The following is a 24,903-nucleotide window of genomic DNA, read 5'->3' on the forward strand; positions in this document are numbered from 1 at the left end:
TCTGTTTATATGACCTCAGTTTTATTTCACTGCCATTCAGTGAGGACAATACCAAATTTCACAGTTACTTGTTACTCCATCCACTTATGCTAAAACAAGAAATCTCACCACACAGTGCCAGAGAAAGGATTTCCTAGTTAAAATAAGGCCATCCTGATACACAGTGTTGCAACCTGCCCACCACACTATGAATTCTCACATAGAGCTGTGGAGATATGCAAAGGCTGTCTCTGAAAAAGGGAAGATTTTGAGATATGAGAAGTCCAGGCCATCTCTCTGTGCACTCATGGTCTCTACTCTCCATCTCCAGGAAATGAATGCATGCAGCCTGCAGAGTTTAATTCTCTTTTGGTTTATTACTATTTAAAAATCAGGTTTTGTATCCCCTTCTACAGAGGCTTCACCTTCCAACAAAACATACAAAAAATACACACAATAGAAAAAAAAAAAAGATAGGTAGGTAAGTTGCTTTATACAAACAGGTCCCTAAGAACCCAAAAAGGCTAAAACAGGCTCGGTTTCAATAGAAGCAGGCCCATAAATAGGCAAGAGACTTCATTCAAGTAGGGAAAGAGTCATCCATCCTCACGTAAGATCCTTTCTTGCTCACACTGAAGACAATGGGAGGATTCCCAACAACTTCAGTAGAAGCAGGATTGGGATTCATCAGAGCCAATGGCTCCTTCCCTTCCAAGGCACTGTCTCTTCCATATGGCGTGCAGCCAGGGAAAAATGCCAGTTTTCCTGGCTCATCCCATACTCATGTTTCAGTTGTTCACTCTACAGGACATCTAAGAACAGCCTTTTATTTTCTCTCTTACTCTGGTATTTGCACGAATTGCAGCAAACTTTCAGATTACAACAGTACCGAAGAAAAATTCTGAGCCCAAGAGCAAGGCTTGGTTGATTCCTTAAGAGCCAGCAGTCAGTCTGACACTTTGCAGAGGACATGTAAAATTTGCCTGGAGAAGGCACCAGTTTGTAGACACGGCAGCCAAAAAGGTATTAGCAAGCATGAGATTGATTTATTATAAAATCACTTACCCAAGGTCACAATGTGATTGCAGGATGCTCAAGAGCATTTATGGCTGCCAGTGGCTGCATGAAGTGACTCCATGGTCCACATGGAACACAGGAGCTGGGAGGGAGTCACTGGAACATCAGTGAGACTCCAGTTACCTCCTTCCTTCAGCATATCTCGCCAGGTCTCCAAAATTGCAGTACAAGTATGGAGGCCACCCAGGAAAAGCTTCATTCAAATAAACCCTGAGAGCAGATCAATAGTGCCAGGCAGTCTTTAAATAAATTTAAATATCACACCTTCCAGGAAAAATGTGGCCAAATGTTTGTTTAACTTTGCATTACACCTTAAGTCAGTGAGGCCAAACATTTGTGACAGAGTTCAGCAGCAAAATTGTGCAGCACAATTTGGCATATCAATTAAATATTGGCACATTCTTACCCAAGGGTTATCATAATCTCATTTTACAGACAGGAACACAACACAGAAGAGGCTAGAGATGACACAGGGTGTTAATTCTTGGCAAACAGGCTGTCATTGCCCGCTACCACAGAGTGCATAGCTGTGGTTTTTCACTGATGTGCCATAACCATTCCAACCATCACCACAATCCCTCACAGCTAGGGCTCCTGCTCCTGGGCTGCATCACTCTGCAGTTATGTCGTATCACTATTTTTAAGTGGTGCTTTCTCTTTTTTCTTTTCAGCCAAATAGCTCCCTGCTTTATTTTATAGCCAACAGAGTTATCTGCAGAGCTGCACACATCTGAGTAGGCACCACACTGGCACAGGGATGTGTGGAGGGTGAGGGTCAAAGGAGCAGGAAGATGACACTTTGCCAGTATTGGTGCTGACTCTGTAGCAGTACCTGTGGCTGCAGCCCAGGAGCACTGCCTGCCTCTCTCCCTCTGGGTCCCAGGCTCAGTGCTCTGGAACATGCTGCCTTCTCACGGGGCCAGGGAGCTGCAGCAGATTGGGCTGAAAGCCAAATCTGTTCCCAAGGGCTCATTCACAACAGCTGAAGGATCTTGTTTTGAAAAGGATGTTCAAGATAAAAAAATCGTGCCTCTTTGAGGAGACACTGGAGCCTTCCAGAATCTGTTTTCCTTTTTAAGTTTTCCTAGTAGGTTTTCTTCCCCCCCTCTCTTTGCTCATTTGTTTTCTCTCAGGGTAGAACTGAGAGCCCAAGCTCAGAGATTCACTGTGAGCTTCTGTTCTGTCCAAATAAAACTCAGGTATTGTGCCCAAGAAAAGTTGAACAGTACTAAGCTGGCTTAATTTACATGTGGGTATTGATAATGCTGTTAATGTATAATCATAATGCTGAAAAAGCCAGCACATTCCATGGTGTTGTTTGGCACTTGCTCTCAGACTTTCTGCCACAGTGACAATTGAAAATATCTTATTATTTTTGCTGGTGGTAAAGAAAAGCCTTTCCTGTTTCATTATTTAGAATTCTGGTGGCTGTTTTTTACTTTGTCCATTTATCTCTCATGAAACCCAAGGAGAGCTCTTGCTCTCCATTCATTCTTCCAACACTGAAGTCTGGAGTTCCTTTGAAGTTTACTTTGGCATCTACTTCCTCAAGCAAGCACCTTAAAAAAAATTAAAGCTGAAAGTGGTACCCCACTCCCAAATCAAGACGTAAGTTTAGATATTGAATTCTAGGAACAAGGATTTAGTGAAAAAACAAGACACTAAAGTTACAACAGAGCCTACAAAATCTAGGTTAGCTTTCATACTAGCAATTCAATTAGTTGAGTTAGATAGACATTCAGTTACACAGCTCTTCTATTCAAGTCATTCCTTACTGCTGACAGCAGTTGAGGGAGGAACAATAGTTTCAGGGAATACATGGGAAATAACAAATATTCCCTAAGTCACTGGCACTCAAACAGGTCTAAATTTGTGACTGGGCATTTACAATTATTCAAAAGATTGGTAGGAAGACCAACTCCACACCATCTTAATAGTTCTAGACTTTAAAAACAAAAAAATTCACCCCCCCCCAACATATAATACTTTGCCCTACTATAATTAAGGCACTGGATTGAGAGAAGGAAAAATCTGTGTTCAATTTCTGGTTCTGCTATCAATTTCCCACATAATCATGGGCAAATCACTTAGGATTTAAAGCTCACATGTACATTGGCATGTGTCAGGTGAGCCACACTGTTTGCACACATTTAAGACATGACAAATGCAAGGCCGCGTCACCTAATTTAACTCAGTATGGAATGAATTCACATTAAATTGCTTTACCTTGCATTTGTTGTGGATTAACATTTATGAAAGTTAATTCAGGCAAAAAAAGAAGCCTGAGAAGTCTGGGCCCTCACATTTAACACAACACTTAAGCATGAATGCAAGTGGTTTTTAGTCCTTTATCTTTCACTCATTCTCTTTTAAGCATCTATTCCTTTCCTGTCTGTCTTTAATATATGAATGATTGAAGATGTTTTCATCATACATACTACACAAGGCTCTGAGCCTCAGATGAGAGGTTATGGGACTCCTATAATACAAACAAATACTAGAAGTCTGATTATATAAATTTGCATGAACTGAAGTTTCCTTCTTGACATGTGCACCAACTCAAACATTGGCTTGTAGTCTTTCCAAAGGAAAAGGCAAGCAAAGGAGGGTGGCCCAAAATCAGAACTATGATCTATACACTTATACACCAATTAAAAATAAAGTGTAATAGCAACAAGCTGCAGCTCAGGGCACGTTATATACTTCCCTTTGAACTCTGAGCTTGTGAGGCTGAGTTTTGTTTGGAGCTGTCTCATGTTCTATGAGAAACAGGCATTTCCCAAAGTACAGAATAGAAAGAATTTGCATGTAGATTAAATTACTGTCCAGAATGGAACAGTATGCCCCCAAAGAAGCAAAAAACACTGAAAACACACCACAGCTAAAGATCTGCCCAACTTCCTACTGGCACTAGCCTGCACCAGCCTCCTATGTTGGTACAAATCTCTCCCATTTACACTAGGATGATCTAGAACTGTCATTTCAGGATTGTTAACCTCCTGCCTAATTGTTTCCCTGTCCACTAGACTGAGAAGTAAGTAGTTTTAATTCAGTGTATTCATGACAACTTAGTAAGCATTTTCTTTGATAAGCAGAACACACTGTTCTAGAAAGCTTCGTTTTTAGTTCAAGGCTTTTGTTTCACAAAGTCAAATTCTGTAGCATTCAAAATTAAATTCTAATAGATATAGCCAAAATTCAACCCACTTGTAACACTGAAGTCATGGAAGCTAAATGCAGGATGAAAGAATCCTATACTCTGGACTTAGCTTTTGGAGTTGAATTTTATGGCTAATGTACCTTCTTTGAGTGCACAGAACACTGGGGACACAAACTTCTCTCTTTCAGCATACAGCCTCAGTTCAACAGAAATTACCCTTGTGGATTAATTATGAGCTATTAGTAAATCAGTGACTGCAGCTGCATTTGCTAATCCCAACAAATTGTTAGGCTGACTGGAAAGCCTGCTCTCTCCTGATTTGCTTGCAAGGTTGTCTCAGCACTAGATTTGTAAGGTATTTTAAAATGTTTTGTCACTTTTCTAAGCTGTTCTGTTTCTACCTGTCCACTAATCTTACCAGTACAAGAGCAATTCCATGAAGCTTTAGTGGTGGGGTTGGTTTGTTTCACTGGTTTTTCCTTTTAAATGAGGTTCATACCTATTCCAGGATTCTGGGAGGAGGTGACTGGAGAAGAACATGTCCTTCAGTCTCCCAACACAGATTAATAGCAAAACATCAAGTCCACTGCAACATGCTCTCAATTTAGAAAGTGCTGGTGCTATAAAGAGAAAGCCATTGATTATTCATCCTTGATTTATAATAGTCAAGAGCAAGTACAAAAGGTAGCTTCTTACAAGAGGGAATCTGGGTCTTCTAACTCTGTAGAATTTAGAATGCAATTCCAAAATCCATATACCTACAAAGGATTCTCTAATTATAACATAAAACCAAAATGGGAATATCAGTTAAGCATCAGCTGCAGGGTTTGAATTAAGAGCACCTGGGCAATGCAGGCTGTGGTACAAGGGGTTTGTGTCTCTGTGCATGTTTATGCAGGCAGGTGTCCTGCAGGAAATGAGAACCTGGTCTGAGGGGCTCTGTCCTGCTCCAGCACGGTATTAATGATGGAGATAGATATTGTTTCATAGGATTCAAGTTTGGTGCAGGACATGGGCTCTTGAGAGTGGCCTTTTTTAGAAACATTCAATACACAAAGCAGTTTACCAAATCACTGCTTAAACCTTTGCTCAATAACCCTCTCAACAATTGTGATGTAAAGAAGATTCTTCACAGATAGAAATTAAGGAATAAATTCAGGAAACTGTTCTATGTGACCTCAAGCATCAACAGCAGAACCATAATTAAAACTCAGAGTATTCCTAACTCCTAACCCTGTGTTAAACAACATTTATACCTGGGTTTGGTACATAAAACCTTGACTAGTTACATGGAAGGAATGGGAGGGCCAAGAAAGGACATTATTTCTGCACAAGTGGTATTTTCAGATTAAATGTAATGTCCAACAGCCTAGAGTCCAGCTTCTTTGCATTTTGTAATCAATGCTTTTTCAAAGATATGCTGTTTGCAATTCCCACCTCTTATATTAGAAACCCTTCTCATTTGGAAAAGAAAGGAGTAACAGTGGCTTTTGCAAACCTGACTAGAGACAGATCAGGAGAGCACGACTGTGGCCAGAAAGCCCAGCTCACTGAGAATACAGCACAGTGCAGAGTGGGATTCACATATTATTTACTGTCTCTCATTTGCACACCTTTTTGGACAGGTGGCTAAATTGCTCAAAAACCAGACAAAACGAGGGGATGCAAAGTAACATACTAACTTCTTTAATAGAGTCCAATCCAATTAAACCAAAATCACTCTGTGAACCCCTGGGTTTATTCACACTAAACAAGTCAGTGGTACATAGTGTTAATCCGATAGCTGATCGTGTTCATCCCCTAGGTCCCCACATGTAAAATGAGCACCAGTCAACCAGACTGTAATGGTATTTTTCCTTCCTATTTTTTTTTTCTTTTTTCTTTTTTTTCATAAAAACTATTTCTTTCATAGACTTAAAACAACCAACTAGCCAAGTTATTAATTATGGTACATCTAAAAAAAAAAATTAATACTAACCCTAATGTGACTGCTGCTTTACGAGTGCTCTGTGTATCGCCTTAGACTGGCTTTTCAGTAGCAATTCACTACAACAGGTCCTAAAATAATAATAATAATAATAAAGAATTAAAAACCTGACAGCAAGTTTAATGGTCAAAAGTAATAAAAAAACCTGTTCTGAAAGGTGATTTTTCTCAGCAGTTCAGTCCTGCTGCAGCACTCACAGCCTCACAAAGGCAGAAGGGGTTCAAATTTTCTCACCTTCTTTAAATTTTTCTGTTTTTAAAAGGACAACTGCATTGTAACCTGCTAGGAACCACAGGGCATTTTACTTAACATTATATTCAATAATGGGTCTGCTTTTAAAACTTACTGTTTTTCTGGGGGAGTTTACAGAGGGCGGGGGAATAGAGAGAGAACAAAATCACAGCTCCCTGTAGCTGCAGCCCCCCAGGTGCCTTGACACTAGGACTTGTCTCATTCTCAGACCAGTGCTGGTAACTTTTGATTATTCTAGAAGAACATGAAGAAAACACCAGCAGCAGCCTCTAAAGCTCCATTTGTTTTGGGTCATTTCTCCTATTCAAGGCCACCATCTTCTGTAATTTATCAGCTAAAGAAGCATTTTCTCCCTCTCCCCAGTGAAGATTTAAAGGTGGGGTAGGGCATGAGTCAAAGAGGGAAGCTAAAATGAATAAAAAATTCTCAGCTATAGAACCAAATTTCATTATTTCCTCTTTCATTCACAGCATCTTATCATTATAGCCAGACTGCTGCTTTGCTTTGTCAAGATCCAACTGATCTCATTTCCCCTCTGGCCCCATTGGTTGCTGGTCGACCTCTGGATCCACTAGGGAGGATGCAAATGCTGACTGGACGATCTGAAACCCAAACGACTCCAGAAGAGACATGTTCTGTTGAGGTGAGAAGGGGGATCCTAGAGCAGGACCCAGGTCCCCCAATGGGCCACCAAGGGCCCTGACGTGAACTTTCTGTATGTGTTTGTTCAGATAAGACTTTGATCTGAAAAAGCTGCCACATTCAGGGCATGGGTACTTCTTCTCTCCTTCCGTTTCCATTTTGTTTTTGCTGACTGCCAGGTCACACGAGAAGGACCCATTGGTGCTCTGTTTCTCAGGAGTCTTGAGGTCACTGGTGTCAGAGAGGTCTCCATATGAATCAGAACTCTCAATCGGGTCCGAATGTGAACATTTCTGGCCTTCTATGGGAAAAAGAAAAGAGAGGAGTTTTCAGAATCTTAGCTCCCAAAGGAAGATATTTAACATGCATTAAAATAAATTAGATTGGTTACCACCTGATCACATTAATGCCTGTCACAACAGAATGATACACACTTAACAGCCAATCCCTCATATTCTAAAGCCCTTGAGCATAGGTCCCCTTTCCAAACCACCAGGCTGCTATCAGAGCAACAGCTGGGGTTCCATTAGGGATTTGTCATGATACTGAATGCAACCATAATGGGTCTCTGGTTTGTATAACACTTCTTGAATCCCAAGGATGTCTCACAATGTTTATACCTCAGACACTACAAAAGGATGGACCTAATGACGAGTTCTTAACTGTGCAATTCACTTGCACACTTCTGAAATACTGTTGATACTTTGGGGGAGAGCCTAGAAACTTCATGAAGTACAACAGGCTGCAGCAAGATGCGAAGAAACCTGGAAATACTCAGCAAAACAGCAGTGAGCTACTGCAATTTAAGAAGTGCAATTCCATTTAGTCTCAAGGAACTCTTTTTTACAAATGCAACACTGTAGAAGCGAACTTCACAACCTAAAATTGTTCTATCTTTAAATACTGTAGTGTGAAACAGCAGAGAGGTTAGGGATGTTATTTAAGTTATTTGGATATATGCCCTGGCAAAGCCATTGGTACGTTTGGAGTCTTCCCCATTTTCCTATGGCATCATGCCAAGGAAGTTTGTCCATACTTTTTTGCTCAGTGCATGTGAATGAGTGTGAGAAACCCAGACGTGCTCACTGAACGAGTCTCTGAATACAAATAGGCTGTACCTACTATTAACTCTAAGAGACCAAAGAACCACTTGGCACAACCCAAAAGACAGATTTGCTCTGGACTCAGCATAACAAACCTAACAGGATATTCATGAAATCAATACACCACTGAGCTGGAATAAATCTCTTGTTAAGTCAGCACACCACCCAAAACTAAAGGGCTTCTGTAGTAACTCTATCAAGACTTCAACAGAAAAAATAACACAACACTAGCTTTCTGCTGGCACAGACTTTGTTTAACCCAGCCCACTGTGTTCTCCTGGGCAAGAGAAAAAACAGAATAACTGTGGCTTTGAAGAATTTTCTGATATTTCACCTTCACCGTGAATAGTGACAGCTCAAACCAAGAAGCAAAAACCTATGCTACACAGGTAAACAGACTGGTTTACTTATTCAGCAGTTAAATACTCTTTAGCTATGCTTACGGTAACATCTTTTTCTTCCCCACCCCCACGTTAAATTAACGTTAAAAACAACAAAAAAGCACCAGTACTATTACCACCCTTTACCTCTCCTCCCCAACAAATGCATTGAGAAGTGTAAGTTTAGCTACAGACAGCTGGTTGCACGTACAGTACGGCTCCTCACCAAAACCAGAAATGGGGTTTGACTGACATGAGATTCAAGTGGAGTGGGACTAATGAACTCGCCCTCAGGCAAAATTCAGATGCTGACTGCTGCTCCAAGGAAGACGGTCAAGATAACTAACCTGGCTTTTTCAATCTTCCAAATCAAAGAAGCTGCCAAAAAATCACATACTCTTCTGTGTCCATCTCCTTCCCCTAAACTTTGTTAAATCAGCTATCCAATGACAGGTATTACATCCTGTGTGATGCTATGGAATTTCTCTGCATCTCCCTAAGCTTCTCTCCAGTATTGTCCCTGTCCTTCCTCCCTCCCCTTTCTTGTGCCCAGCCCAACACCCCACAACACAAAGTTCTGCACAGAGCAGCAAGGTGCAGAGCAGCGAGTCTCTTGCCTTTGATGCCATAGGTCCTGACGCAGTGGAACGCTGCTCCCCCATTCGGGATGGACTCCTGGTGCCTGGAGACCTGGGGAAGGGGAACACCGTGGTGGGTTTTAACATGGACCTTTAAGTAGGAGGCAGAGGAGAAACCTAAACAAGATAAAAGGAGATGAGATCCTGCCACCAGCAAAGACACACATCTGCCTTCCCTGTTCCTTTAATCTTTCTCTTGCTCCTGCTCCCTATTGCAAAGCTGCTGTTCCACCAGTTCCCTCTGACATGCTCAGGTAAGATTCCTGTCATCATCAGGCAGTAATGCAATGCACGCTTTTCATCAGACTGAGTTTGCTTTTTGTTAGAAAAAAGAAAACAGCCTCCTTGAGAAACAAATTCTGTGGTAGCAAACCTAGCAGGTGACATGAAACTTTCTGGGAAAAAAGGCAGAAGAGACATCATACAAAAAGGCACCCATGTCTCTTCATCATTTTTGTGCTGTTTTATTTGTTTTAATTAAAAATGCTTTTGTGATCTGATAATACTTTGGAAGATAGTTCCAATTAGTTTATTTTATGCTGTTAAGATTTGAAAGAATGCTATCTAGTAACACCCCTTGTTGGCTTTTAGTGTGATTTCCCCTTGGGTTTCTAGCACTTATAGTGACTTCTAGAAGGCAGAAAGCTGAAACTATTGAGTTTTAAGATATACAGTTTTGTTCTATAGTAATTTTTGAAAAACATTTCCTGCAGTCAGCTCATTCTAAGTTTTAAAAAATATACTAGAACTCACATTTTGTCTACAGTTAACAAAAAATCTTAAAAATAAATTTCAGTATTTTTAATAGCTCTGATTGGTAAGCGCCAAACACTGAAAATAAATATATATATATATCAAACAATTGCTTTCTGAACAAAATAGTTTTTTACATTTGTGCATGTGCTTTTTAAAATGGTTTTTTAAGTCTCACAAATATGTCCCTCTTCTTTAATGCAATAAATTATCTCACATATACTTTGAAATGTTTTTAAATTCAACCTTAATAAGATTTGCAATTACTATTAGTACATTTGGACCATATATGAGGCACAAGGAGGACAGAGTTTTAAAGACTTCCTACAGAGGTAAAGCTACTACCAACGACCAGCTTAATTTTCTGTTATATTTTGAACAGAATATTATGGCACTTTCATGTTAGAAACACTTTCCACTAACAACTAAGAACACAACACAAGGTTCACCATCACAGACCCAGAGCTGCAGGTTCCCTTTCTGGAGAGAGAAAACCCAAGCCCTAGATTTTTTTAAACCCATATAGCATTTACAGCACAAGACCTTGCAAGAGAACTTCCATAACAATACTTTGCTTAAAATATGAATTGATATTCTACCATAAAGCCATTTTTGTAGTGCTATAACTGCATTTACATTTGATGATGTATAATAATATATTAGGAAGGATGCAAACCAAATACTGCACACCTCTCTGGGGTGGATTTTCTGACTGCAGCTGTTAGTTTCAGGCGCTGAATTTAATAATGAATGTGGCTTTACACTAGATTTCCCTGTGCCTAGCACACAGAATATCCCTCTACCCAGACTTTTATCCAGGGGTTATTAGGAATTATATATACAGGACCTGCAAAGCAAGACAGAACTCCACAGCAACCTGCTGAAGGGAAAAAAGGCAGGTTGCTGAGAATGAACAAGAGGTAGTTACTGTGGACCCCTGAGTTGAAGATGAAAGTACAGAAAAGTAGATACATCACAACTGAAGAAACCAAGAACATACAACTCTCAAAATACAATGGAGCAGAGTCACCAAGGCCAAGTCATCCAGGGAATTAATGTAACGATATTATCCTCCGAAACAATGCAAGACCTACCCTCAGACATGAAATGCCACATTGAAAATCTCACTGGGCAACAAGAGAATATACTCTTACAAATACCAAAAATTCACTGTAGACCTGAAAGAGCCAGTCCTTGACTTGTAGAGAAAAGGGCACAGTGTACAGATATAATGGTGACACTCCAACCTATGCGGTACATTCCTTATTTCACACGTGGCTAATAACCACATGCATGCTGAGATCAACCTCTTTGATGCAGCAATGCATTAAAATCTCACTGCCAACCATTAAAAAAGGACTACATGCAGGTCTTCAGTGTTTTTCTATACTACAACTGACACAGGGAAATCTGAATTTGTAATCTCTGCTACACAATATCTTTTCTGAACTCTGCAGTTCTATTTATAGAGTACATGGTTTTATATAATGAAAACTGCTGAAAAGTGTGTTAGCTCCCCTTTATGCACTTGGCAGATGAACATATGAGTCATCAACTTCCATCGAAACTGTAAGAATGCCAACTGCTTCATGGGAAATTGTTTAAAATGATACTTTTTTGGGGTTGTTTTCATCCTAATTTCTTCCTGAAGCACTTAGCACTGGCCTTTTTATCTCCACCAGACTTTAATTATGAATGCCTGTCCTAGGAAGATGGGGGTTCATAGACAATAATCCTTCACTCTTAGAAGTCTCTTTCAGACCAAAGTCCGACTAATCCACAGGATAAAGTGGCAGTATTTTTCAGAGAAGGAATGTATTTATTGCTTCACTCATACACATCTCTCCACTTAGCAGAGCAGATTATTTCTTCATACCAGAAGAACCAATATTAAAACATGTATAGAAAGCAAATGATCTGCTTTATATAAATGGGACCTATCCCTTGATCTCAGCTAACATCTATAAGGAGATAAACTATAGAAATAATTGCATGATGCTCCTTGCTCAAAAATTGTAATTTGGATTTAGCTGGAACATGAGGAGAATGTGTCTTGCTTTAATGGACTCTGTCCACCATGAAACATAAAAGAACTCAGTGTGAAAAATAAATTCTCATTTGTCAATTTGTAATTGGAATCACCCTTTTCCTAACAATGTGTATGTGTTTGAAACACAACCCCGAATTTCTGAGTTGCATGTGTTATTACTAAGTACCAACTCTAGACCTGCCAAAGTCATTAATCTCTTGAATTCTTTGAAAAAACCCACACAAGCAAATAAAGTTCCTAAGGATAGTGATAGAAGATTGTATAACAGTGCAACGAGAGCATGTCTCTTTTATTTATACTGATTAAAGAGAATTTGTCTTAAAAAGTGAGGCTTGAGGATTAGTTTTTTTAAACACATTTTAGAGGATTTCTTTAAAAAAAAAAGAAAATACCAAACCAAAAAAGAAAAACAAACAAACCAACCAAAACAACCCCCAAAATCCCAGGAGAAAAAGAAACAACAACACAAAACCCCTCAAAACCACTTCACTGTTTCCCTGATCTAACAAGATTTAATTGCTTCCATGACTATTCTAAGCATAAAGACCCCAAGTAAGAAAATAACCTGGAAAAAACATCAAATCACAGCTGGTAGTTTAAAAAAATTATACTGCCACATTGTAAAAGAAATAAGTATGATCAACAAATGGGTACACACATGACATGGCAAACCATTGCCGCAATTGGCTACTGCTTTCTGTCAGGTACTGAGTTCCATCCCCATCTCCTAAACCCATTAAACCTTTAAAACAACATGAGACACTTGATTAAGTTTCACAGAAAAGCCTTCAGTCCAATGGGATAAACTGAGGGAGTCTAAGCTCTGTCATTAACACTGGGAATGTTTAGCTGTGTAAAGCATCACCTTTTCATCCACTTTTTTTTAAGTGGGCCAACATCCAAAATCCGCTCCACAAGCAGCTTGAGCTTGTAGAGCATTCTTGCTTGACAATTACTATATCCAGAACCAGCTAAGTTTCAATTAAAAAAATACATCAGCACATAAGCCAAGGGAAGAATAAACAAAATCCCACTGCACAAGCACTGCAGCCACGGCAGAGGTGTGATCAGGTTACTGCGTGTGGCTTCTGACTGTACCAATGCCTATCAAATAGATGTTTCTAATCCGGAAATTTTCCATTAGACTTCATCTCGCCAGGCTCTACAATTTAAAAAATAACTATTTAAAACAATGAACATTATACTTTGATTCTAGGACACCCAGGATTACAAATTCTACTGTCATTGATCATAAATCTATAATCAAAATTCACACCATAAAACAATGAGTGTACAACACAACCGTTTGACAAATCCAGTCTGTAGCTTCCCCTTCCTATGAATTTTAACACTTCCTATAAAATGTAACATTATTCATTATTATAATTACAATTTTTAAATCCTGATGTAAACTGAAATTCACAGCAGACAATTCTGACAACTCCCATGAAATACACAAACTGTAAGAAGAAAATAGTTGCTTACAGTTTGCTGTACAACGGGTTCCCTGTCCTTCTACAGATAAGTGTATATTTTATTTAAATTGCCACTGTACATTTAGACTTGTAAAATGTGAGTAAAACTTAGTCATTTTATTGTTTGAATGCTGAGTCTGTCTTTGTCACACTGGTTCCATTTCCAAAGAGCTGCAGTGACATCCAGTGGTAGTTAAGTTGAAACTCAAGCTTACAATTGTGGAAACAAGACAATTCCTCCCAACCCATCTGAGTTTCTGTTTGGCACCATGTTCAACGGAAGGAGAGCAGGACAGCACCTGGATCTCGAACAGTTATCTTCCATGTTGTTGTCACAAAAATAATCGGGATAAGCTTAAACAGTTCTTCAGAAGCCAGGCCTTCAGCTGAAAAGGAGGGCAAGCTTCATTTCACGCTATCTACCTGGAGCTTCAAAACCTGAAGATTTTCAACCCTGATGCCTTTTCCACTCTCACTGATAAGAGCACTTTCAGGACCTTACAGACTGTTCAACTAGTAGAAACACCTCCCTTGCAATTTAATGTTTTATTACTCATCAACTCCAAAAGCTCCGTGTACAGTCTCCACACTGAACACAGAAGAGCTTTATTTTCTCAAAAGATTTCACCTCTCTTAAACTAGAAGAGAACCCATTGTCAGGAAAAAAGACTCACCAGAAAAAACAAGATCCCAAAACACAGCAGCAAGCTCTTCCAACACCTACTAGCTATGTATACCTGTGTGAGCCAACAAGGCGTTTTGAAGTTGTGTATTAATCACTCAAAAGCAAAGACACCAGTAAGTCAAAATAATTTTTCCAGCTTGGCTTACATCCCACAAAGCCTAAATTTCCAACTCTCTCCAGCTGAAGAGTACCACAAACAGATGGAAAAGTTTCACAAGCTCTTAGTCATATGGTTTAGTTTTACATGGTGCTGCAAGGAGCAGGGAGTTGGATTCAGTGATCTTTATGGATCCCTTCCAACTGTGAAAAGCTGTATATGTACAAATAAAGATAAAGCACATTTCTAGTGCTCTTTTAAAAATATGTTTTAGATATGTACATCAATACAAAGCAATTTCTTGTGTTAAGAGGGAGAAGCAGCTTGACTCTATTGCACCAGGAGGTTAAGTAAGACTTAGAAATATAATGCAGATTTATGTTCAGTGTCTAATTTTCAGCTTGATGTGCATTTCAAAGATTCTTCCAAACTGACTGCAAGGGCTCAAGTCTAATCAGGTATAGGAAAAAAAAAGATGTATGTTGAACAGCAGCAAGGCAACTTATCATGGTTATTATATAGGGGTCTGGCTACTTAGCAAATAAAATTTGCTTCAGATTTCAACTGAGTTTCTTTGGGAACCATCTGCTATGTGAAAAGGCCAGACCTATACTCCACCAGTTTCAGGGTTAAGTATTCAGTGGGAAAAGCAGACTATGTACACATACAGGGTATAACCTCCTCCTGTTGCAGAGAGAATCACGCAGCCTTACAGCTCCCCTCGAGTGCTGTCCCATCCCACTGGAATAAAAAAATAATTTCTTCATTACCTCGGTTACAGATAGTGCAGAAATTGCTTGGTCCTTCACTATGCTTCTTCAAGTGATCTGCCATATATGCTGCTCGCAAGTACTTCCCACACACCTGGCATGGAACTTTGTCTTCATGACATGCCAGGTGTGAGCGCAGCCGGTCACGAGTGGCAAAGGAAGCATTACAAGTCTGCAGGTATAACAAGAACCATTGTGACTCATCAACTCTGCTAACAGCACTGATATTGTTGAATATATTTAGTATCCTTTAGAGTAAATACCTTAGATCCTGTGCAAACACAAAAATAACATGATGCACAAGCCATTTTCCCCCAAATAAAAAATTCAGAACATCAACACATTGCACAAGATGTAATGTTACTACTCAGAAGAATTAAGGCAGCAAGAAAACAGCTCTGACACACTACAGACAGTAAAACTTACATCAAGATAGACTCATAGGGCTTTAGCTCCTTTCTGAGGATGAAGATACTAAAATTTTAAGTAATATTTAACAAAAGAAATAGCACAAACCACTTTGTTCCATTTACAGTAAGTTCTGCCATTTCACTGAGCCATTATAATCACTTTAGATCACTCAAAACGTCCTCTCTGTCATCTTCCTAAATTCTACTCTTTGATGAGATAAATCTAATTTCAGCACACAGAATTCTTTTGGAGTGTGAAGATGTACAAACAAAGGACCAGAGAATTATCTGGGATGACAATATGACGAGAGACAATAGAAGAGTCATCCTGGTATCCACAGCAGCAGTGCAGACAAACTGTAGAAGTGAAGCCTCAAAACTGAGCAGGTATCAAAATAACTGCATGACATTGTAATCTGTTTTAACTTACCCCTGGGTCAAGGTATCATATTCAACTTACTACCACAAAACAAGTTTGATTTGGCATAAGATAATATTGATTCTATTTGCCCACTTCCCAGCTGAAATCCATATGATGAGTGAAAGCTCCCTCCCATTTTTATAACTCCAGCAATGGGCAGGCAGGCAGGCAGTGCCCACAGCCTGTTACAATGCCCTGCCAGTTCTGAAAGGCTTGCTCTGTCTCTTAATGTGTGAAGAGAAATAAATCACCAGCAATATGCTGCACAAGTTATTAGAGTTATAGTCTAAAGCATTTCACAAGTGCAAGAGGAGAAACAAAAGCAAACATACATCAGAATGACCAGACCAAGCGGGAGCAGTGACATTCAAAAGTGTAGTATTTTGCTTATACCAACTTCATGTAAAATAACACCATTTTAAGATATATAAACAGAACCCCCAAAGAAACAATATGAGGCTGTTCAGTGTCTTGGGAATTGGATATTGTCTGTATTTTTAAATATCAGTGTGTAATTAAACCACTGTTTCAAAAGAGGTAAGACTTGTTAATGTAACAATCTTAGTAAAATTCCTAAATTATAAATCAAGTAAATGAAATTGACAATACAGAGGAGGATAACATGTATATAAAATTCAGTTAATCGAGAGCTTAATCCAAAAAACATTAAAGGCAGCTGGAAAAGCACCTATCCATTTCAACAGGCTTTACACTCATTTGATCCTGTGAGATGCTTAAGTGTGGAAAACTCCCATGGAGCTGAGGCTGCTCTACAGCAAGCACAAGACTTAACACCTCAGAGGATCAGGATTTAATGAAATTAAAAAGGCAACAATGAAATTATCTGGATTTCTGTGATATACACAGTTTAACTAGGCCCACCAGACAAAGATTTATAAATTACAAGTGTTGAAGTTTAAGAGGCAAATTCTTGAACATGAAAAATTTCTCTTCATTTGAAATCTCAGTACACAGCGCTGAGCAAAACAGGTGCAACTTTCACTTACTAAAACGTTCTTAGAGGTAAGCACTCTCTTAAGGCAGGATTGCAGCACTGATACTAATCAATCTGTTGGATATCAACTAAAGATATATAACTAGACTATCAACAATGACAGCCAAGAGATCCACCATCAATAACTCTAAAGCTATGGAGCCACAGGAAGGTCCATACCCGAGCATGGGGAGTGTGTACTCCCCATGTGTACCGGGATGCCACACCAACAAATTAGCTGATGAAGCAGACCAGAGACAAATCACATAAATTCAGGATGCCAGAAGTAAAACTATATCTATCCCACAGTGAACTCAGCAAGTTGAAAGCTTAGGAAAAAGTAATATAATAATTTATGTATTTCATTTCCCACTCTTGCTGCTGAGTTGTGTAAAGCTCACGTTTGGATAAGCTATAGAGTAAATATATCTGCAATGAAGCTTAAAAACAATAATTAAGTCCAGTGGAGAAAGCAAGAACCAGTTTAGCTGAATTACAACAATGGGAGACAGGACTAGGGTTAAAGAAAACCCTGAAGTTAATATTCAAATAGTTAATATTTATAAAAGGTATAGAGAAAAAAAAGTTTTATTTTATGAAAGATGTGAAGTGCTAAATGAGCGCTAAGTATTTATCATTAATTGTTAATCACAGAAGAAAACTCTCCAGTGCTTTCCTATCAAACATTGCACAGGTATATAAATAGATCAAAAAGAATATATAAAGTTTAAAAAACATTGTTTAAGAAATACCTCTTGAAGTTTCAACTTTTCTATGGATGTGGATGTCTCTGAGCTTATTCCATGGTGGCTGCCATTTTCCTGCTAATAGGCAGGAAGTAAGAGAAATTAGGACAGGAAGAAACTCATTCTGCATTGAAATCAATGGGATATGCACTGGACTTGGGATGCCAGTTAAGTCGTGCTTTAATTTAACCTGCATTTTTATTTTTTATTTAATTTGCCAGAAGAACAACCTCTCTTGTCTTGTAGAGGAGCAAACTTCTTTTTTCTCCCCTTGTTCTTTCACGTCCACAGATTTTCAGATCACCGTTTGCTCCCAAACTGCAGCCTGACCTTCATACATTGACATGCAAAAGACGACAGCTTCACCCAGTCCCGTGGAGCCAGAAGCTGAGCTACCCCACTCTGGCTATAAAACTGACTTACCCCTTCTCCTATATCCAGAACTCCTGTATCCGCGGGGGGAGGGGGGGGGGGGGGGGGGGGGGGGAGGCAATTCACCAGTGCAACAATCCAATGGAAAAGATCCAGAGTGCCATTTGCTAGGACACCAAAGCACCTTCTTGGATCTGATTTCTCAGCTGCTTTAACTCTGTGGAGACCTTCCCTAATCTGAGTCTATCTTAACAGTAATGAAAAAGCTGGAGTCAAGACTTAGGCATCAGGTGCTAGAAGTGCTGGAACTTAGGATACTCCTGAAAGATCTGTGAAGCACAGCCATTATTTCAGGTGGATGAGTGCAGTATTACAAACTGAGCACTGAAAACTACAGCTGTTGCAGGGATGTTCAGCTTAAAATTGTCCTGTTTCTCATACTTTCCTTTATTCTGAAGTTGGGTTGACACCTTCCCACTTTTGTTTTGGTACTCCAAAGTGTACTGGGATGCCACACCAACAAAACATTACATATCACCAGTTTGCAAAGCTACGTAAGAGCTCAGGTAAATGGTCAGTTTGTTTAAATCATAACAGAGCACAAATTCCAAAAATGCCATCACAATAGAGGATTCTGGAATGCTCCTCTGTTTACTGACAGAGTACTTCTCTTTTCCAGTAAACATAAAAGTATGACAATAACAGGAATTTTCAACAGGAACTGAGCAGATTCAAAAAGGACGTTCAATGCTGTTCAGGCTGCTCTCGTGGGGAGCTAATGTGCCAAACAAAATCAATGGAAAACAGGCAAAAAACATGCCAATATTAAGCTATTTTCCTTCTTGGCGGCCAGATCTTGTGTTCGATACATATCATGGAACAGACACATAACAGGTTATGAGATAATCACAAGGAGAACTTTATCAATTTATACATCAGCTTTTATATTTGAAACAAGTTTTCAGTGACTGCATCCCTTCTGTGATTTCTACAATGTATAGTGGATCTGTGCATATTCAAGAAGATTTTCTAAATCTGATAGGATATTACAAAGCATTTTCTGCAAAGACATACAACAGGTCATTAACGAATTTTCTATGCCTTAGGATTTATGAAAAATTAACTTTGCAGGGCTAAGCAATCAAAAATCAAGAACAAACCAAGCCTGAAGGACAATCTCAACTCTGTCCTGATGATTGTAACCTATAGCCTGTACCTTTTAACTGAGATGAACAGTGCATACAATATTATGGCACTTTAGAGAACACATGATAAGAAAGACTGTTCTTGGAAACTGCTATCACAAAATATATGCGTGCAAGGAAACGGGAGTTGAGCTTGGCTGTGCCATCTTAGCTTCCATGTTTCTTTACTTTTGAGCTCTTAGTGTACCCTCTGATTCACACAGAGTTGATATTTAATACTCTTAAATCGATGTTAAACTATAGAAAAAATTATCGGTCATCAGCTGGCAAAGGACAATTCATAGCTATCAGTGTTATTTGTAAACAGTGTTCATCCAGTAATCTTGGTATCAACTAGCAAAAGACTGATGAGCGTCTGCTCATGTTGGGACGCAAACATTCACCATCAGTTCATCCACAGGCCTCTTGCTGTCCCCACATTTTGAATTATTTTTATGAGTAGAATTCTCCAATTTGTATGAATCTGTAACGCATAAATCGTCTTAAGAAGCTTGAGCCAATTTAAGGCTTTATACAGGACATAAAGTCAAATCAATGTGACAGCTCTATGGCCTGACTTTCCAATGTGCTGGGCTTTCACAGATCATATGGATGTCAACAGAAACCTTTAGATGGCTCCAGCTGTCTGGAAAACTGTTCTCAGGATTCTTAAAACTGCAAAATGTTTCAAAACTCTCACAATTTGAAGATAATATAGGTGTGTCAAAACACGTGCAAAAATGCAGATCAGGAGGCAGCAGTCACATAGGATTGACTAGGCTCATAAAAGATGGTTAAATATTTTAGAAGAAAACATTCTCTAACCTTCACTGTCTTCAAAAGAGAAAAAAAGAGAAGAATATTGCTCCAGTTTTTTAAAATAGATATTAAATATTTCTTCTAAAGCCAAGCATGGAGACTGTTAGCCCAAAAACTGTTTTAAAAGTTTGCCCAACATCTCTCTGATGGCAGTGTGTGATGGTGGAAGCTGATTCTCAACTTTGGTTTCAATTGATACTTCCAGGCACCTTTTAAATCTCTCTATAAATGAATTACAAAATATATTCCTTCATTTGATCTTTCAAACCTTATTAACTGTAAAAAACTATATACAACATTATGACATTGTACAACAACAGATACTGTGATGTCATTATTTATATTCTCCCTAAGATAAAAAAAGCTTCCAATTTTGCTCAGTGCAATGTTCTGAAGGCTATGCAATTTTAAAAAATAGTATCTTGACAAGTTATGAAAATTACAATTTACTAATTTTTTATTGAAATTATTCTAAAAAAAATGACGTCAGCATTGGAGCCTCCTGATGGCAACAACTGCAATTAAAAAAAAGGGAAGGAATCATCAGTAACACTGACTCCAAGCCCAGGTGGCTGGGTAAGAGATCCAGGGTGAGACTGGGACAGCACAGTAGGGAAGAACATCTGGTAGAAGGGGGGGAGGCAGGAGGACCAAAGCTGTAGATGAGACGAGGTGGGATGGGAGGGATTTAAAGCAGATGTCACTGTGGAGCACTGTTCTTTACGAACATTTATCCCAATTCACATATACTTGGTATTTCTACTGGTACTTCAAAATTGTCTGCACACATAAATGCAATGCCAAAGATTACCCACAACATCAGTCTAAACCCCTCTGGCTCCTACCTGACACTTGTGAGGTCTCTCTGAGGTATGCACCTGTTTGATGTGTCCATTCAAGTGGTCTGGCCTTAAAGGAAAATACACATAAGCACACTTAAAACAAATACTAAAAATAAAGTTACAATTTTAACAAAAACCCCCCCAAAAAACCAAACCAAAAAAACAACAACAAAAAAAAAAGAAAAAAAGAAAAATAATATCCCAGTGCTGTATCTATTACAAATGTAGTGACATGTAACTTTCCAAGAACGAGATCACCAACAACTGGGACTCTACCTTGTTATGTACCCTCTCCAACTTGCTAAAAAGGCAGCATTTTCTCAGGAAGAAATCATGCTGAATGATCAGAGGAAACAGGAAGTACAAGTTGCGATTTTCAAGCCTTCATGTCCCCATCCAAAACCCTATTTAGACCTTAATAATCAGGGCACTTTGATTTACAGTTGCTGAGTATTTGAAAATCAGACCCTTCTGGTTTATGTCCCAAACACAGATGTAAAAAGCAAACTTAAAGCACCTCTGCGAAAAAACTCTCTAAACTCTGTTGCTGTGACACATTTTCCACCTGAAACATAAAAAAAATACTCCCAACTTACAATTTGGTGGGGAGACTGCATTAATACAAATAAAGTGCTCCGAACATTTCAACTAGAAGGTGCAATGGAAGAGCAAATTGTTACTGTAAAAGGTTAGACCATTCTTCACAACCGGCAAAGCCCACTTTGAAGAAGAAAGGGCTGTAGAGCTGCAGATTGTCCTGGTGGGAGTTTCTCCTAGTGGGAAGAAAGCTTTTCATTGTATGAGACCAAAACTGCTTGGAAACAAGTTCTCCACCCTCTCCTCCCCCAACTTCCCAGCTGCACCAATGAGAGGGCGCGGGAATGGAATTCACCCACTGCAGACAGAAAATAGGCTGAACTTTGCAGTGAGGCTCTTAAACCCGATGCTCTTTCAGCGGTGTAACCGGACAGACTGGTTGGGGGTCCTTCTGGGTACCTCAAGCCCAGCAACCTCACATGCTGCGCTACTGAATATAGGAAAGGACACTAAAATTAGACACCACGCTTCCAACTTCCTCTGGCTGCTCCTAAGACTGTATACTGAAACTTAAGAGTCTCTGTTTTCATTCATACTTCGGTTTTACAGATACGCAAACGGTTTTGTTGTTTACTGTAGTAACAGCATTCCCACCTGTTCGCGTTAACTTACTGGGGAAAATGAGAACTCAACATGTATTTCTCACTTTCCCTTAATGACAAAAACCTTTCATACAGCAACAGCAGAAATCTCTTGAGTGTCAATAAAACCCGTAAAACTTGGTACACGACCCCAGGTAGTGCTATAATTAGAAAAGTACTTTCACTTCTAGCCACAGATGAAATTTTCATTTTGTGACCTTCCATCACTGAATCTGCAGCCCTTATGAAGATGCATCCCTAATTACTGACGATTTTTTAAAAAGGGGGGAGTGTTCATAATTTGTTTCAATAACAAAAAGTCCCTCTATCAAAAAGAGAGCAGGGGCACAATTCCACAATTTACATAGCCTGATGGCCTTTTGATTTGTTTTCAGATCTCGATTCCTTCCCTCACATTAGAGCAAATCAACTGCTGTAGAAAACCGACTGCTGGTACAGAAATAGCAGAGTGTATGCATCCCCCTCCCCCCCACTACTTCTACACTCAAAGCGAGAGGCAAACTTCCAAAAAAGTTTTGAATTCATTAACTCAGACTGTAAGATACCACTAACACAACTACGTGTACCAAACTACTTATTAAATTAGCTCCCACAAACAGCGACAACAAAAAATCAGCAACATTAAATGCACAGATCTTACGTATGTTGCAGGGCAGAAACAGGATCCCCTTCAGAAGGATGTAAACCCAAAGGACACAAAGATCATGTATTTAAAAGATACTTGATGCTGCAGCCTTTGAAATCTCACCTCTTCCTTCACATTTGGGTGATAAAAAACATTACGAACTAAGAGAAATGAAGGGAAGTTAAGAAAAAGAAAATTTAAAATGGATACGATAAAAATAATCTTGAGATGTTTTATTTTGCACTTCAACAGCACCTTCAAACTACCTACACATCAGTGATCTCAAAGACACTTCTGCGAGGCAGGTAATTATTTCAGTACCCATTTCACAGAAGAGTCATTTGAGGGAGAGACTAACTGATTTGCCCAAGGACACGTATACACCAACTCTGGGACAAAGCTAGGAACCTTAGCCAGAAGGCAGCTGACTCCCAGTTCTACGTCTTAATTACTTTTAAACCCTTCCAAGAGCCTGCAGAATAGCATCCCAGAGGAAATGATGGCAGTCTCATTCCTTGAAACATTTAAAGTGGAACAGTCAAACTATCCTTAAGTACATTTCCAAGGCATAGGAAAGTCAACTTCCTAGGTCTCTGTTTGTGTCAATGGTCCATACGAGCACGCTCTTACCTGGAAAAGCCTTTTCCACAGCTCTGGCAGATGTAGGGCTTTCCCACAGAGCCATCATGAGATCGAACATGATAGGACATCCTGTCTTTTCGCTTGAACCGCAAGCCACACACGGGACAAGAGTAAGGCTTTTCGCCAGAGTGTGACAGCTTGTGCCGATTCAGGTGGTACACGTCCCGAAAAATCTTGCCACAGATCTCACAGGCCACCTGTTTCCTCGTCCTGCTTCTTTTTCGGGGTGCATCAGGGTCATCCTGACCAGGAACACCATTTTCACCCAGTCGGGGGGGTGGGATGTCTATGTAGCCCAGCTGTAAGCTTGTCACCCCATGCTGAGCCTCGTGCTGACGAAGACGATTAGCATCAGTGAATACTTTCCCACAGAGACCACAAGGCAGGATACCAGCCTCTCGCAGGCCCCCTGGGGCACCAAACATCATGGAGTCCAAGAGATTGGCTTTACGGGGACGCCCTCTGCCCCTCTTCGTGCTTAAAGTGGGGGCGCTAGCAGCAACATTCTGGAAGGGTGAGGCCAGCAGTGGTGGGGACAGAGGTCCTGCCACCATGGGCAGGCGGTCCACACCCTGCAGGACAGGTAGGGAGGACTGTGCAGCGGTGAGCGCAGCCCGTGTGGCCTCGTCTTCAGGCATGCCAGCAATGCCATTGCCATTGGGTGCCAAAGTGGCACCGTTGGTCATGTCAAGAGGGAAGCCGAGGTCAGCAGCCCCCGGACGGAAGAGCATAATGTCAGGGCGTGCGGGGGGCACGAGGAGCTGCACGTTGGACTGCTTGATGACCTCCTGGCAGATGTCAATCACAGAGCGCATCAGCAGGAACTTGGCGGCCGTCATGAGCTCCGGGAAGCTCTCCAGCCGCACCACGATGCGCGACGTGTAGGCGAAGTCCAGGATGTCTCCGAACACCTTGGAGCTGATGGTGTGCATCTCCAGCTCCCGCCCGCCGCCGGGGGCCCCGCCGGCCGCCGCCGCAGCCCCGCCGGCCGCCGCCTCCGCCGCGTTCCCTTCCGCGCCGCCGCCACCTGCCCCGTCGCCCAGCTGAGCGCTGAACACCGACTCGAAGTACTCGCTGCAAGCGGCCAGCACGGCGCGGTGCGCCGGGAAGCTCTCGTCGCCCACGCGTAGGAGCACGTCGCAGAAGCGGCCGCCGTTCTTGCGCTGCTGGTTGAGGCTGTGCAGCACGTCGGCGCTGTGCCGGCTCACCTGGTACGTGTAGCAGCCCGACGAGGGGCCGCAGGCGGCGGCCTCGTTCACCCGCTCCATGGGGGTTGCGCCGCCCCGCCGGCGCCCGCAGGGGGCGCGCGCGCTCTCGGGCCGCCCGGCGGCGCGCGCCGCCTCCTGCTGCTCGTTCCCCGCCCCTGCCCGGGCCGGCGGCGGCGCGCGCGCGGCGCTCCCTGCACGGCGCGAGGGGCTCGCGCGGCGCGGGGGGGGGCGAGACAAAAGGCTTGGGCGGCCGAGGCGCGCGCGCGGCCGCGCGAGCCCCGCCCGGGCCCGGCCGCCACGAGGCGCTGCGGCCGCGGGGCCGCCGCGGGAAGGGCCGTGCGCGGCGCGGCGGCAGCAGCCGGGAGGGACGGGGGTCCGGCGGCGGCTCCGGGC

The 24,903-nt window shown here is 41.1% G+C and overlaps 1 protein-coding gene across 6 annotated transcripts; it reads right to left on the reverse strand.

The window, feature by feature from the left end:
* On the reverse strand, positions 1-24,616 carry PATZ1 (POZ/BTB and AT hook containing zinc finger 1). 6 transcript variants are annotated; one of them, XR_004243674.1, is made up of 7 exons: positions 23,291-24,616; positions 20,840-20,903; positions 17,626-17,697; positions 15,049-15,220; positions 9,198-9,335; positions 6,195-7,398; positions 1-4,836 (listed from the first exon to the last, which is right to left on the reverse strand). XR_004243674.1 is itself a non-coding variant. In XM_032128179.1 (6 exons), exons 1-6 carry the CDS (start codon positions 24,568-24,570, stop codon positions 6,980-6,982), a joined length of 2,145 nt encoding a protein of 714 aa, XP_031984070.1. In that variant the 5' UTR covers positions 24,571-24,616; the 3' UTR covers positions 1-6,979. The 6 variants fall into 6 exon arrangements, 5 of the variants coding, with proteins under 5 accessions (XP_031984070.1, XP_031984073.1, XP_031984072.1 ...); XM_032128179.1 differs by having other exon boundaries at positions 1-7,398; XM_032128182.1 differs by lacking the exon at positions 9,198-9,335 and having other exon boundaries at positions 1-7,398.
* Between the last annotated feature and the right edge of the window lie 287 nt (positions 24,617-24,903).

The sequence above is a fragment of the Corvus moneduloides genome, chromosome 18 (assembly GCF_009650955.1).
Source record: "Corvus moneduloides isolate bCorMon1 chromosome 18, bCorMon1.pri, whole genome shotgun sequence".
NCBI classification, from domain to species: domain Eukaryota; kingdom Metazoa; phylum Chordata; class Aves; order Passeriformes; family Corvidae; genus Corvus; species Corvus moneduloides.

What these genes read in the sequence shown, in the direction of transcription:
- PATZ1 (XM_032128179.1), bottom strand. Translation starts at nt 24,570, where the DNA reads ATGGAGCGGGTGAACGAGGCCGCCGCCTGCGGCCCCTCGTCGGGCTGC. An exon ending in AAAAGTTGAAACTTCAAGAG is followed by an intron (nt 15,221 to 17,625) that starts GTATTTCTTAAA and finishes TTATACCTGCAG; the next exon opens with ACTTGTAATGCTTCCTTTGC. An exon ending in CTGCACTATCTGTAACCGAG is followed by an intron (nt 9,336 to 15,048) that starts GTAATGAAGAAA and finishes TATCTTGTTTAG; the next exon opens with GTTTCTCCTCTGCCTCCTAC.